The 16,566-nt window shown below is 31.1% G+C and overlaps 3 protein-coding genes across 3 annotated transcripts in view; 1 reads left to right on the forward strand and 2 right to left on the reverse strand.

Moving 5' to 3' along the window:
- Nucleotides 1-1,319: 1,319 nt before the first annotated feature.
- Nucleotides 1,320-2,590, reverse strand: LOC125826776 (NAC domain-containing protein 43). The gene is made up of 4 exons (XM_049506113.1): nt 2,413-2,590; nt 2,049-2,332; nt 1,715-1,976; nt 1,320-1,606 (listed from the first exon to the last, which is right to left on the reverse strand). The coding sequence occupies exons 1-4, from the start codon at nt 2,582-2,584 to the stop codon at nt 1,320-1,322; spliced, it is 1,005 nt and encodes a 334-aa protein (XP_049362070.1). The 5' UTR covers nt 2,585-2,590.
- An 8,197-nt stretch (nt 2,591-10,787) lies between these two features.
- On the forward strand, nt 10,788-11,357 carry LOC125826777 (uncharacterized). The gene has a single exon (XM_049506114.1). The coding sequence runs from the start codon at nt 10,788-10,790 to the stop codon at nt 11,355-11,357; it is 570 nt and encodes a 189-aa protein (XP_049362071.1).
- A 2,534-nt stretch (nt 11,358-13,891) lies between these two features.
- LOC125826617 (uncharacterized) overlaps nt 13,892-16,566 on the reverse strand; it is a 72,875-nt gene continuing 70,200 nt past the window's right edge. Inside the window, exon 7 of the mRNA XM_049505970.1 lies at nt 13,892-13,901. The gene's annotated coding sequence lies outside the window, so the exon portion shown is untranslated. The remainder of the gene's footprint in view (nt 13,902-16,566) is intronic.

Consider the following 16,566-nt stretch of genomic DNA (forward strand, 5'->3'; position numbering starts at 1 on the left):
GTATACAGTTCTCTATCTAGCTAACAAAAATGTAGCAATCACCACTATTTTAATTACCACCCTACTTGCTTGGTGCAGAGATGGATATGTACCTACTTAGATTTCTAAAGAATTCATAATTTATCTTATATAAAAGATAAAAGAAATTTGTATTGAATAAGCCGATCAAAAAAGAACCAAAGGAAATGAATAAAAGTAGAGGGCTTACTCAAGTTAACTGAGATTGAAGCTTGCTTAATTGATTCATTTTTCAACCTTTAGTATGGTTGGCATCTTTATTTTTATACTACAATCTGGTGGCCGATACCTACCAAAATCTATAACACAATTAAGCAAATGTCAGCAATATTCACTAAAACCACATTTGAAAAAGAAAAAAAAAACTATCTAAAAAAATGTGATCTCATCCCCTGCTTTTATGTTCAACAAATTAAATTATTCTTAGTGCCACTTATTAATTGATAAAAATATATTGACATCTTTTGATGAGCACATGATGCAACTAATACTTTTTCAAGCTGTATACTTTGGAACCCTACATACAAATCAGCTTATTGAAAAATCGTCTTTCTTATTCTACTCCCCCCATTTCTAAATATTTGTCTTTTAACCTCTTAAAAAAACATTTAAGTGAAGAATAATAATTTGACTAAATTATTTTTATTTATTACTCCTATCAATTTAATATTTCTTTCTTTGGCACCACATTAAAATTTCTCCATATTTATGATCAAGAATAAAGGTGGAAACAAACAACGGATTGGATATGAAATATTAAAAAAATGGAGGGAGTATTATTTTTAATTCCAAGACAACAATTGCCATGTTTTCTGATAGTATTGGTCGACGCTGGAACTTTTTGTAGGTGCAAGCAAGGTAATAATCACTAATTGTAATTTTCAAGATATAGTATAATTTTATAAGATCTCACTACTAATTAAAATCATTACGGTCCTCACTAAAGAAAATAAATTAACTATCTATATTTACGCCTCTCTTACGCGATCATCGGAAATTAAAAAGATCAGGTTGGATAGTTTATTGGCATTAGTCATAGACAACATAATGATGAAATAGGAGACAACGTTAATTATTAAGAAAAGATATTTCAGTTGACTATCATATGCATGTCTCATGTCAACATACTCCATTATATTATTCAAGACTCTAATACTATTATTAAAAGAAAAAAGAAAAAAAATTACGTACGTACGTGGTACTCGTATCATTGTATCAATCAAACTAATTACTATTAAGGATACTATATATATAATAACGTCTCAGCTTGAACTTATTTTGGTCTATATGATGGAGAGGAATTAAACTGATAAGTGGCATAATGGATCGGAGGGTGATGGTGCGTAGCTCCAAAATTCAACGTCAACTTGGTGGTCATCATGTGGTTGATGAGATTGGGAGAAGGCATCGTCGTCATCATTTGGTCTGGCGTGACTGTGATGATGAAGAGGAAAACATATGTTGTTGTTTGATGAAATATTGTCATGGCCGTTAAGTTGAGAAGCCACCAGACGATCGAGAGATACCCAATCACTTGGACCAGATGCCGTTGAATCAACAGGCCGGCTAGTTTTGGGTGTCTCACAATGTTGTTGGACGTCCTCCATAATATTAATGTTGTTGGTTGGAGATCGAGAATGATGATTGTGTAGGGCCGGGAGGTGGATGAATGTAGGAGTATTATTATTTATCATGAAGGATGAGTTGGTGTTATTTATTTGCTTATTATCTAAGTGAAGGAGCTGGTTGTTGTTGTTGTTTTCCAAGCTGTCTTGTTGTTTGCATGACGACATGTACATGAGTATTTGATCAAGAACGCCGTCGTTGTAATTTGGTTTCTGAATTGTGGACATGAGTGGTGATGGACTCTCAAGAGCCTTATGATAATTCTTCTTCTTGAAAACACGGCACACCACCCATCCTTCTTCCTGCAGGTTATTAATTGATGATTCATTGACCTGCATATATGCAGTAGGAACAATAAGGTAAAATTATTAAGTAATTGTAGTATTAGCTAATTATATACTAACGTTGAGAGTAGTTTGTTGGGGAATGATGATGTTGTCGTCAAGGCGATACTCATGCATTATCCAATCTGATTTCTGACCATGAGGGGCACGTCCTTTATAAAAGACTAAGGTTTTTCTCATCCCTATTCTCTTACAGTTGCTGTGAATGACTTTATCGCGACCAGTAGCCTTCCAGAATCCGGCTGCAGTAGCACGATTTGTTCGAGTTCCTGTCGGATACTTCTTGTCTTTGTGACTGAACAAGTACCAATCATTTTGTGGTGTTGATCCTATTCTGCACTTTTCTGCATATGATCATATTATTATTATTATAATTAGTACGCGCGTGTTTAAACAAACAAAATGAATATATGGTAATACGTACCTTGAATGTCCCATGGTTCAAGCTTGTTCAGATCAACATCGCGAATAACATCAAGATCAATTTTCTCATAGGCAACCTTTTTCCTCAAGTAATAATGAACAAGTTCTTCCTCCGTTGGATGAAAACGGAATCCGGGAGGCACTTGAGATTCCCCATTTACTGACAGATTCATGTCCTTAGTCACCTTAATTAATTTGAATTAAGGGAAAGGGAATTATATAATTTATTAAAAGGAATAATGGTGAAGAAAATGAGAGGCCGGAGTACTTACTTAAAAAGAAAAGGGAAGAACATCATCATTTAATATGCAGTGGTTAGAGACACAAATTAAATGAAAAGGTTTGCATGATGTCCATTGGTCTACTTTTATGGTGGGGTCTTCTCAACTCTAACATAAAATCAACCACCACTTTCACTATTATTAGAGAAAACAATAAATAATAATCCATTCCATCCCAAAAAATAATACTCCCTAGGTGGAATTCCCCCATAAATTCTTTACATCTATAATTTTTTAATTAGACACTTAAATTACTAGTATTATCTATTCTAATAGAGTACTTGAACATATATATGACAAAATAGTCCTCTTAGACACTATTCCTTGAAATTTAGGATTCTGTTTGCGAACATGCATTATTGAACATTCGGCTTGTTCAGAATGCAGTAGAGATGGCAAAAAATTAGAGTATGGACAGTATAACTTGTTTACTTTGTCTAAATTTATTGATCTTCTATTTATAAGCTCAATTAAATTCAGCTTGATCCATTTTAGCCTATTAAAAAATAGGATTGATATGTACTTCATATTGATCATCATTTTTTTTTATCAGTGTAAATTGAGGTAAGGCGTTCATTTGACATTTGTAGAAAGAACAATAAAATAGTAAGGGGTTTGATAGTATAATTCAAAAGAGTAGGGTCCATAGATGAAGAAACAATGACGTTGGACCTTACAATTTGAAGAAAAGGTCACTCGAAACCACCTCACTCATTTTACTCGTGTAACTAACCCGCGTAGGATTGTTTGGTTGGGAATAAGTTATTCCAAGGTTAATTATTCTGGGATTAATTAGCTATCCTGAGATAACTTATTTCATCATGTATATGGGATAACTTATATCATCACTATGATATAAATGGTGAGATAAGTTATCCCAAACATGACAACCAAACAAGATATAAAAATTTTATTCCATCACTATTTATTTTTATCTCTCACACCAAACGACCACAGAAAGAGGGTATCGGTTCGGAGCCATTGCACTTTCACTCCCAAGAAATTAGCCATCACACATTAGACTAAAATTAACACTGCATCATCATTTCATCTGTCACTTAATAATTGGGATAAAACTTGTCAAATTTTAAACTCTCCAACAACTTCAAATATATAATGTTTGAACCTAATCTAACTTCACACATGATGTTTCAAGTTTCAAATAGCACATGACACAAAAATTACTCCGTCTTCACTTTCACTTTTACGTGAAAATTTTAACTATCATTCAAGAGTATTAAATCAATTATTGAAGAGGTACATCTATTCTATCATTCAAGAGTATTGAATTAAGACAGACTAAAACGAATGTATTAGCCAAGTGGAATGTTTAATTCTAACATATTAGCTAAAAATTGAAGGTTGTTACGTATCTTGTCCTTCTCACAATTCCAACCACTTCATTATTCTAATGTCTTATACATAACTCTATAAAATACTATAGTAGTGTTAAATTTGTAACTTTCATAAAGATGTAATCATTTTATTCGTCTTTCTTCTCCTAGCCCTTTAGTATTATGTCCACCAGCAACGATGACATTGTGACACACGCATTTATTTGTTATTCACTTTGAGTCCAATATATTTCTCTGTCCTATACAAATTATAAATAACAAGGATATAGTTTTATTTATTTTGTTTCTTAAGAAATTTTCTTGAAATTTGTTTATACTTTAAAAATAATTAAATGTAAAAGTAAAATGAGAAATTTTTTATCAATTTTATCTTAAATTTGTAATTTGACAATTATATATCTGGAATAATTATTTTAGTAATATGTGTTGGATAAATGGACAATTAATATGAAACGGACGGATTGAAAACATGTATTCATAAATCAACTGAATTTTTTGTCATTTAAGTCAACATGCAATAGGATATTTTCTTAAAAGTAGAAAAGTCCTCTTTAAATTTTAAGACAACAAATCACATGAAAACACCCAGCTTAAAATTTGGTGGATTATCAGTCACTGGAAAGTTTTAAAATTGGGTCAGGCCGAAGTCGGTCTTTTTTAAATTGAGTATATATTTTATTAGGTTTTTTCTTAAAATGTTAAAATATAAGGTGAAAAACTATCATATACATCGGAAGGTTGGATATTTTTCAATAATTGTGATTTTCTTTTATTATATCTAATGAAAGATTTGTACATTTTCTGTTAAAAATAGGTATACTTATGTGATTATGATGATTTAAAAAAAATCATAATCATGTGACCGTTCACGAAATTTAGGCATGAAAACACTCACCTTAACTCCTGTGAATGAATATAATATTTCCTAAAATCATTACCCATGAGAAAACACGAAGCCTCTAAAGTCTAAAGCAGTTAACTTACATAACTAGCGCAAAATTCTTAAATTTTCACCTAATTAACTACATTCAACTAAACATATCATATTCGATCAAGTAAAAACAATGCCTTTTTTGAAATATTTTTACTAAAACATTATGCTCGTTGAAACGAATAACATGTTTCTCGATAATCCTATACATATATAAATTGAAACCAAATGTTTTTTTTTCCAATAGAGACCTAATTCATAATTTGTATAGAGGTGATTTTTTATCTCAAAGTGAATTGGATTTACTGATTATTAGCTCAAGACTCTGAAATATAAATATACTAAAGTTATGCATTCTACCCAATTGAGGTTCCAGTTTTCAATCACAACACGTCAAAATTAAAGAAAGAATTTCACATGTTCTAAATTAATCTCGAGTGTAGACAATTAATTAATACTTTTGGTAAAATACAATTAATAACAAAAATGTGTGAAGTTATAGTAACTATATATATATATATATATATATATATATATATATATATATGTTGTACACAGAAATGTATTTATAAAACGTTAACCAATTAGAGAGAGGGATAAATAAAAGAAGAATATCAATAGTGATGTCCCAAAAATGAAATAATATATAGTGATGTCTCAAAAATGAAATAACATATAGATGGATAATATATTAAAAATAACTTTGAATCTCATAAATTTAAATATGCAGAGTTATTATTTCAATTATAAAATGAGAATGTTGGAAATTGAAACTCACTAATATAATTACGGATTCGGTTCCTCTCCATTTCTCTTCTCTCCATTTTTCCCAAGCTCTAGCTTGGATTGGAGACATATGTCATAGTTTAGAATTAATGGTTGAGATTTAATTAATTAAGCAAAGTCCTAACCATAGTTATTTAATTTCATATATTTTCTTTTTAAATATTTTTGCAATCCAACAATTCTAGATTTACAATATATTTTTCCTAAATATAATTAAAAGAATTTCTTTTCTTAATTATTTGAATATTTTTTTGCTGATATTTTACTTTTTTTTCCCTAACGTTTTCAATTTCTCAAATAATATTTGCCAAATAAAAAAATTAAAAATTGTGACCTGACGTTTTTTTTCTTTTAAGAGTAAAATAAATTTTGTCACTCAACTTTAAATTCTTTCTTTTTTCGTAAATGGAGTCCATATTGCTCTATAGACACTGTAGTTTTTAATACTCTATAAGAATATTAAAAACTTTTAACTGGATTATAATTTTTTTCAAAAAAAGTAAAAATACTTAGTAAAAGTTTTAAATATATTTATGGAAAATATAATGGATTGAAAAAATATTTAAGAAGCAAATATATGGAATTAAATAACTATGTTAAGACTTTGCTTTAATCACTTAGATCTCAACCATTAATTCTAAACTATGACATGTGTCTCCAATCCAAGCTAGAACTTGGGAAAAATGGAGAGGTGTCGGATCCTATAATTACCAAGCTGGTTGTACTCAGAGGAAGATCGAGGATTCGGAGGCTAGGGGTGCCATATCATCTAAATGATAAACGGGTCGGTTCCTTCATTTTAGGTTATGATTCGGGTTATTTAGTTTTTTCGATTTCTATAAATCCATTGATCAAATATACATATTTAGTAATGTTTTTTTTTCTTTTAAATATTCTAATATTAAAGATATATACTTAAATAGTTTTTTTTTGATATTTTTTAGGAATAAGAGACCTTATTCTCTATAACTTTGAGAAAACAAGAGATTTTTCACCTTAAAAATTCAAATTTGTATACATCATCTAATATCATATAGTTGAGAAAAAAATTAAAAATTATAGCTTCAATCCCATTATCTTCACTTAGCTAGTGTGACGTTAAAGATTGAAAGAACCTTTAAATTCAAAAGCTTTAACATGATTATATCCATCATTTTAAAAGTTTTTTTAAAAAAAATACTATTTAAATATATTTTTATTAATATTTCATGTGACGTTCAAAATTTAATAGTAATCTGAAATTAATATAGAATATCACACAACATTCGTATCAATTAAAGTTAAGTAAATAAGTAAAGAATAGCAAATAAAGGAACTAATTGAGGGGGGCGAGAAACTGAAGCAACGACAAAAAAAAGAGAGAAAAAAAAGAGGAAGAGCTAAAAGCCGATTCGAACCCTCGACACTCACTTGAAAAGATACGCCCTTTGCGCACCATTCAACGTATTGGTCACTGGGTGGCAAATCTACTATATATTCAACTTTTCATACTTATACACATATATATATATACAAAGTTTTAACTGAGGCCACTGGGTGCCGCGGCACCCCACCATAAGGCTAGATCCATCCCTGGTTGTACCGCTTCTTTTAACAAACTAAAAAGAAAAATAAAATATATTAATTACAATTTTGTTTTATTTTTTTTAATCAAAATCCATTCATGACTGCAGACTCCAGACTCCAGTGATGATAGATACAACAATTGACACCCTTTCATGAGAATTATGCGTCCGCCACGGGATAGAAGTTAAAAAGGGATATAACCAGATGGAGGGGGACATATATATAAGCCTAACCTCCTTTAAAATGTTAGGACAATTAATTAGATGACTCGTCCTATAATGTTTCATGATCAAAAGATGTTAGTACAAGAAGAAGCATATAGAAAAGGTGTTACAAGAACATATTAATTACAATTAACATGGGTTTAAAACAGTTTAACTGCCCAGCCATTTGCTGGTTTAAAGTTGTTGTCATTTGAATTGATGTTTTACCTCACTTTTCTCTTCTATCTGTTTTGACTCTCTCATGAGTACTGTATCCCATCATCAACAATCCTTTTTTTCCTACCACCATGTTCAACTTGTTTTGTTCCTTTTTCCCAAGTCCCAAGTATTTATTTATTATATATATATATTTTACCTTCCAGAGAGCTCATTTTTAAAGGAGCCAATTAAAATTAATCCATGACAATATGACTCACTCAACCCTTTTTTTTTTTTTTTTGGTAAATACTCAACCCATTTAAGTGTGCGTGGATGGGGCCTATTTAGCTACTTAACTCATACTAGTTAACCTGCTCAATTCAACTCATTTTAAGTTGAAATATGTTTTTCTTTTTTAAATAATTATTTTGTTTGATATGTTCCCTCGTATGACGTTTTGATTTTCTTAATTTGAGGAAGAAAAATTGAAAGAGTGTCATACATAAAGATTAGAGAAAGGTGAAGAATATTTTTTGGAGAGAGAGCGAGTGTGATGATTAGAGTAGAGAGCTAGTGTTTGTGTTGAACCATGATGATTTGTAAGTGGATGGATGATGAATAAGCTAAGGCAACACAACGCACATTACACACAATATATACTAATAGTATATAAATAAATTCCGTTATGATCAAGTAGTGAGTCTTAGTCCTAATTATGATGTTCATTATTCCTCAATTCCTTTCTTTAATGATGAGGCCCGGCCTTAATAAATTGACGACGCAACTACTTACCTCTTAATCTCATGAATTCACTATTAAATAATAACTACTTAGTGGCCGGTAGTTGTAGTTGGTTAGTTGGAGTTGGACTTAATTCTATATATGCATTACATTATTCACCCATGCTATACTTACTAATTTTTAACTTACAACTTGATGACGTCCCTAATTCGTAAACCAAAATTTTCTCCTTTACATAATTACGATGTGATATATATATATATATATATATATATATATATATATATATATATATGACGACAACATTATTCATGTACACAAAAGAAAAAGGGAAAAAGTACTCCCATGAGGAAATTAACTTAGTAATGTTTTTGAATTTGCTTTACAAGCAACATATATAATATATTAGAGTAGTATTTTAATATCAATAATTGCCAAGGAACTTCTATTTGGCAACTTATTATGTTCAGATAGATGAGTTGCAACACCAATTTAATGTTACGTTTGTCCTACACTTGTTACTTCTATTTCACGTTATAGCTTTACGTACATGATTTCCTCTTTTCTTTCTAGTGTCCGTTTATCCCCCTTTCTAATTTTCTTTCTTCTTCTGTGAATTAGATAGCCAAAGAAGCATTGGTCTGTGTAATACTGTAATTTTAACCTCAATCAGATATCAACTGACATTTTCCTACTTTATGTTATTTTACTACATCTAACATCAGAATGATCGATATTTATTCCAAAGAAAGGATAATTAGTAAAAAGAACATGTAATAAAATGTACGTATGTGTACCAAATCACCTTTTATTATTACCGTTTTATTATCAGACTGCTTTAATTTCTTGTTGATTTGCATCTTAGTATATATTTAAAAGGTGCTTTAGAGAGAAAAGTTTGCAATTATTAGTGAATGAACATGATAATTGTGATTTTACATCTCTAGGGACCAATTGCTGAAATGAGAGAAGATGCTCTTTCAAAGTTAGATTGTTGCTTTGTTAAAGAAAGGTATCCATCTTATCTTAATTAATTAAACGTTTACCTCTTCACATAAAATACTAAAAGTGATTTCAACAGTAAAGTTTGGTTAGAAACCCCACATTGGAGTCCACTATATAATATGTATAAATTATAGGAACCACATATTATAAGTACTAAATAATATTCTATCCCTTCTAGTTTTCTATTTACCAAAAATCCCTTAAAAATGATGTTTGTGGGATACATAGCGTTGTGCACGGGATACATTAGGTTTGATACATTCTACATAGCGGGATACATAGTGTTATGCATGAGATACATGCGAGATACATAGCGTTGTGCACGAGATACATAGCGTTTGATACATTCCACATAGCGGGATACATATCGTTATGCACGGGATACATGAGGGATACACAGGTAAATAAGGGATTTTTGAAAATTTTGAAATAAGTAGAGATAAATGGATATTAAGGTAAGTAAAGGAGTGTAGTTAAGTAATTTGTCCTAATATATATGGTGTTAATATTGGCCCAATATGAATGAAGTTCGCCAAATACTTGTGGGCCTGCTGTCTTTATATTAGGTTATGGGCTATAGCAAATAAAAAATGGGCCCATGGACATCCAAATGAGAAGAGAGTCAAAAACAGGCTGTCATTTCCCATTTCATCCCTTCACGTCTTAATTCAACTTAACGTGTGAACCATATATGTTAATGATCATCAAATCTCTTGCTAGATATGTCTAAATTTTGAATTGGAGAATTATTAACTAGGTCCTTTTCTCAAAACAATTATATTATGTCTACATAAGCATATTACAACTCATTTAATATTGAAAAGATTTTGTAGTTGTAGGGCCGCCAAACCTCCTTAGTCAACAAATTATATTGTATAATATAAGATCAATTCTTGTTGAAAATCCTAAAAGCCTTCCATATGCATGTATAATTAGATTATTTTAGGCTCTTTTTCTTTTTTTAATACATAACATATTTTCTCATAATTTGGGTTCGCGCGGAAATGCGTACTTTCCGTCATTTGCCACTTTAACTTTAACAAATTAGAAAAAGAAGAGTTTGTCCGGTCCCATTTTCATTTCCCTTTGTCTGTCTAAACTCTAACTAAAGAGAAAAAGTGAAAGGCAAATAATCTAATAGGGATTTGACTGAAAACATGGAGATAATGCACTATGGCCCCCATTAATTAATCTGTAAGCATAACGCATGCACTTACTATTCATACACAAACACATGATTTGTTTCTTCTTTATCTAGGATCAAGAAAAGCGAGTTCCACCGACGACATATGCAAGACCATCCATCTATATATGTTCTATTATCAACATTAATTATAAGTAGTTAAGAAATGGGGAATTGCTTGTTTGGAGGAAATGAAGAGATGATGGTGAAAGTAGTAACATCCACGGGTGGAATCATGGAATTCGTTGCTCCCGTTACAGTTGAATTCATTGCAGAAGAATTTCCGGGGCATGGAATATTTAGAAGCCATGATCTTTTCTGGAAGCCACTGCCAGCAGCACAAGTACTATTAGCAGGAGACTCATATTATCTACTGCCGCTCAACAAAGAAGAGAGCAGTAATATAGAAATAGGACATGTAAGATCAAGCAGCGTTCCTCAAATTCAAAATCTAGTGGTTGCACCCTATAGAATGTCTTTCGATAGCAAAGGAAGGTCACAAGCATTGTATCGCTACAACAACATTCAGAAGAAGAAGGGGAGCCATTTTTGGAAAGTGAAATTGGTCATAACTCCCAAACAACTTTTGGAGATTTTGTCACAAGAGACTACAACACAAGAGTTGATTGAGAATGTCAGAACTGTTGCTAAATGCGGCAAAACTGGATTTTCCGATACCTGGAGTCTTTCTAGTAGTAGAAACACCACTTCTCATGCTTTATTTTCCTTAGAGTAAGACCTAGAATTCATCTTTTGTACCTAATATTTGTGTTCTACTCTCTGTAACATCAATCAATATGCATATATTATATATCAAGCCATGTTTCATCATTTGTAACTTATTCAATATTTTCAGGGAGCTGCTTTTGTTTTAGTCATCTATATATGCTTTTTAATTGTTCCTTCCGATTAAAAAAATAAATAAACTTTAGTCAATCAGTTTAGTGCTCATCACAATTTGGGAGGTATAGTCAAAATTTCTATACCACTGGCTTGGGCATCATAGCACTTGTTCTTCCATCAGACCCCGTCGTCCTTAACATCTATAGGTAGATTGTTGCGACAATCCAAAGTTTTAAAATTATAGCACATAATAGAGATTATTCGATATATATGCATGCTTTTTGAGGTCTCTATTTATTTCTAATTAAAAAAATCTGGACTTTATATTTGTGGATGTACATGAACCTCCACGACTTATATTTAATAATAAAATTCTGAGACTTGTATACATTGTCATAGCTACTATAGTGCATAAAAAAGGTTAAGAAAACGCTAGTTGTAGGATATGAGACGGACTTTTTACAAGCATATTGGTGAACGACAACAAAACTGATAAAATTTTGCTTCTTTTTTAAAAAAAAATTCCATATACAGGAAGGCTAAGTTAGTAGTTGGTCCGAACAAAGTTGGATGTTAAATAAAAGAGTTAAAATTGAGCAATAACTTGGATCTAAAAGAAAAGAATATGTAAACAATTTTTTAAGAGAAAGCAAGACTTGGTCCTTGGCACTTGGCTGTACGTTTCATCAAGTTTACTTTGTCAACTTGCAGGTTTCATCATCTTTAGCAAGTTCCACCGCCCATCATGTCACTACCCCCAAGTCAACACATTCCCTCATTCCATATACTCTATAATTAATCTTTTCTGCAACGTAACTTGTGTTTAAAATCACTATCGGATGATGTCCACTTAAACTTAGCTCTATTAGAGAAAGGATGGTGTATTACTAGCTAGGTCTTATCTTTTAATTTTGGTGAAGTAAACATTATTTCCATAGTTTTTATATACTAGAATAAATGCGAAAACATTACTACTAGTAGTTTTGTCTAACCAAATAAAGGTATGCATGTACTTTTGTGTTAAAATGGTAATTGGGCCTGTGGGCTACAAAGCAATGAGTAGACTTTTGAAGCTCCCTAAAACCCAAATTAGAAGTTGGCTCAAGTCAATCACAAAAGACTAGTGCAATAAAAATATTTTTTATTAGCGATAATAAATATATATATTAATAAAGAATGCTAAAACTTTTATCGGCATTAGATAATTAAACAAACGGGTTATTATATAAATGTGGCTTACCAAAAACTAAACTTTATCTGAAAACATGCATGTGGCTTGACTAATAATGACAACTATATGGGTGTGTTTGGTATGAAGGAAAACATTTTTCGGAAAATATTTTCCAATTTTCTCATGTTTGGTTGGATTAAATGTTTTGGAAAAGTTTTCCAAATCAACTCATTTTCCTCAAATTCAAGGAAAATGACTTCCCTTCAAAAATCAAGGAAAACATTTTCCAAAACTTTCCACCAATTTCAAATTACAACTTTTTTGTTGAAAAAATTAAAAAAAAAATTGTTGAAAAAATAACTTTAAAGCTTATTTTTTAAAAATATTTTTCAACTTCAATTTTTTTATCCCACCCTCACCCGACCCACCCTCCTCCCTCCAGCCCCCTACCACCCCACACCCCCACCCCTAAAAAAAATAAATTAAAGTTTGATTTTAGAAAATATTTCCAATTTCAAAATTATATTTTCACCCACCCCACCTTCGATCACCCCCAACCACCAGCCCCACACTCCCCCCCCCCCCCCATCCGCCCAAAAAAAATAATTAAAAGTTTGTTTTAAAAAATATTTTCAATTTCAAAAATTCATTTTTTCACCCCTACCTTCGACCCCCACCCAATCATCCCCTACCAACCCCCGCCCCCTGCCCCCCCCCCCCCCCCCAAAAAAAAATAATTTAAGTTTATTTTTTTAAAAATATTTTCAATTTCAAAATTTCATTTTTCCACCCCTACCCTCGACCCCCCACCCACCCACCCCCTACCAACCCCCCCCCCCCCCCCCCCCAAAAAAAATAATTTAAGTTTATTTTTAAAAAATATTTTCAATTTCAAAATTTCATTTTTTCACCCCTACCCTCGACCCCCCACCCACCCACCCCCTACCAGCCCCCCGCCAAAAAAAATAATTTAAGTTTGTTTTTAAAAAAATATTTTCAATTTCAAAAATTTCATTTTATCACTCCTACCCTTGACCCCCCACGCACCCACCCCTACCAGCCCCCTCCCCCCCCAAAAAAAATAATAATTTAAGTTTGCTTTTAAAAAATATTTTCAATTTCAAAAATTTCATTTTTTCACCCCTACCCTCGACCCCCCACCCACCCACCCCCTACCAGCCCCCCCCCCCAAAAAAAAAATTAAGTTTGTTTTTAAAAAATATTTTCAATTTTAAAATTTCATTTTTTCACTCCTACCCTCGACCCCTCACCCAAAAAAGATAATTTAAGTTTGTTTTTAAAAAATATTTTCAGCTTCAAAAATTTATTTTTTCAGCCCAATCCTCGACCCCCCCACCCCCCAAAAAAAAATTTAAGTTTGTTTTAAAAAAATATTTTCAACTTCAAAATTTCAATTTTTCACCCCTACCCTCGATCCCCCCCCCCTCACCCACCGCCTACCTCCCCCCACTCCCCAAAAAAAATTTAAATTTGTTTTTAAAAAATATTTTCAATTTCAAAAATTATTTTCTACTCTAGTAAAAGTAAAAGATATTTCCCAAAAATATTTTTTCATTCATAAATCAAACACTAAAAAAAAAAAATTCGGAAAATATTTTTTACTCACCAACCAAACATGAGAAAAGAAGTAAAAATCAACTTGTTTTCCGGGGAAAACATTTTCCTTCATACCAAACACACCCTATATGTAGCCTTTTTTGTTAGTTTGTTTGGTTTTCTCAACGTAACTTGTGTAGATAGCGAAGAAGGAAAAAGTTAAAAAGAAAAATAGGGCAATTCTATTTCAACCATATGCTACAATTGATAACTATTGGAGTGTTTTATTCTCCTTTCTCTTCTTCAACTTGGTTAAGTGGAAACCAGAAAAAAAAAATATTGACCAAGCTGACTCCATAATAGTAGTATAGTACAGACAGGGGTGGAGGGTAGGTGTTTAATAGTCAAAACATTGAATTTATAAGTGAAATTATGAAACATTCCAATATTGTTCCAAAGGGTATATTTTAAATTCCATTTATGATATTTTAATTTGTCTTTGAGGTGGTTTTCTTAAATCGGATATCCCCGAAGGGACAGTAGTTGAATGGAGTCAGTGCATGTGTTTTAGGTAGTTGCTATTTACCACTTTCTCCATCCACATTAGCTTTTCTCTAATGAATGAAATCACAAATGCCTTATGAATATTCTACAAGCATTAGCCTTTTGGTCCTAGTTGTTTGCAAACATCAAAACTAGGGTCAACCTTTTTTAAACAAAAATAATAGTAATTTACAAGTTTAGCACATGCATTCATGTTCACATTATACAATCTTCGTTGCTTTATGGTAAGTAAATGTGAACCCTTCTTTCTGCTGATAATTACTGATTCATTTCTCTACCACATCAAAAGCTAATAATCCCTTTAACATAAAGAATTTAGTCCACGCTTCTCTATCTCCAACAATTGGTCGATACATGTTTAATTAAACTTCTCATATACTAGCCACATACTATTATTATTAAAAAAATCATATCATAGCGTAGATTTTATTTTTGAGTAAAAAAGTGATTTAATAATTTATAACTTTCTTTTCTAAGTACTCTAGAGCCCATGAAGAAAAAATAAAATAAAATCCACCTCTAACTAATAATTTTATTTGACATATATAATCATTTTTTTAAGGTCATCGCCAATTAATTTTTCTAATGTAAAATTACTTTATAAACTACTTGATTGCGTAATATTTTTTCCTATGTCTGCATAAAATTAATGCCACTTTAAAACATATTAAAATAGAAGCAGAGTAAAAAATGATAAAAAGGAGTCACGGGCGATGGGATTTAATTTAAAAATACTAGTAATAAATATGGTGAGCACATGAAGCAACAGCCAGGTCAAGTCAACGTCTGCTTTTGGCCTAAGGGCCTGTTTGGCTTATGACTTATAAGCCAATAGTCATATGCTAAGATTTTTAATTTATGGTTTTTTGGCTTATTTTTGTTATTTTGATTTTAAAATAAGTGTTTATAAGCCATTTTTAACTTTACTCAAACACTTCAAAATTACTTAAAAGTTATTTCGACTTAAAAACACCTAAAATAAGTCAATTCAAACGCACGGACACTTACACATGGAGGAGATTATGTGCGTAGGAATGAAAGGCATTGGATGTAAAAGATAACGACGCACTTAATTAAATAATTCATTTTAAATGTGTCACTGCTCATCAAATTTTTAAATGTTGATCTTCTATTGATTTATTTATTTATTTTTAAAAAAGTGTTGTGGGACTTTTCGATGGTTTTGTTGTTTAACGACTTTGCCTCGTAGCAAACTCTATATATTATCATCGTTATTAAAATAATAATAATTTGGAGTTTAAATTACACTTATTAAGTTTTGTGTTCTTGGGGATTAAGATTTGATAACATTAGAAGAATAACAAAATAAAACTTATTTAGGCTTGTTAACAAACAGGAGATTTCAAATAATTCGTGTTGGTCAGTTAATTTTTTAAATAAGTTAATACCAGATAATTGTTTCATGTTTCAATCTCAAATTAGATACGGCTATTGTTCAGGAAATTTTTGCAAATACTCACTATAATAAATTTAATTATGCTCCATAGCTTTAGTTTGCATATTTACGGATTGTAGCTACAGTTTAAGTTGTCTCGTTTGTATAATTCGCTGGTGAGTTTATATAATTTCACGGTACATTTGTATAATTGAGCTATTTTTGTATAAACTCGAAATAACAAATTTATACAAATATATACAAACATTTGAACTTTAAACATTTATACAAATTATATTATGCAAAATTACATTTACAAAAGTTATACAAATTCTAAATATACAAACTCGAAACCCCAAGTCTATTACCACTGAATATTGGTCTCGAGTAATAATTATTTAAAACTATAACTAT

Source organism: Solanum verrucosum, unplaced genomic scaffold (genome assembly GCF_900185275.1).
Source record: "Solanum verrucosum unplaced genomic scaffold, falcon-dt-bn FXZP01000060.1, whole genome shotgun sequence".
NCBI lineage: Eukaryota > Viridiplantae > Streptophyta > Magnoliopsida > Solanales > Solanaceae > Solanum > Solanum verrucosum.

Coding starts and splice junctions, on each gene's coding strand:
- LOC125826777 (XM_049506114.1), top strand. CDS start 10,788: ATGGGGAATTGCTTGTTTGGAGGAAATGAAGAGATGATGGTGAAAGTA.
- LOC125826776 (XM_049506113.1), bottom strand. CDS start 2,584: ATGAATCTGTCAGTAAATGGGGAATCTCAAGTGCCTCCCGGATTCCGT. Junction 2,333..2,412: donor TGAACCATGGGACATTCAAG/GTACGTATTACC, acceptor GATCATATGCAG/AAAAGTGCAGAATAGGATCA. Junction 1,607..1,714: donor AAATAACACCAACTCATCCT/TCATGATAAATA, acceptor ACGTCCAACAAC/ATTGTGAGACACCCAAAACT.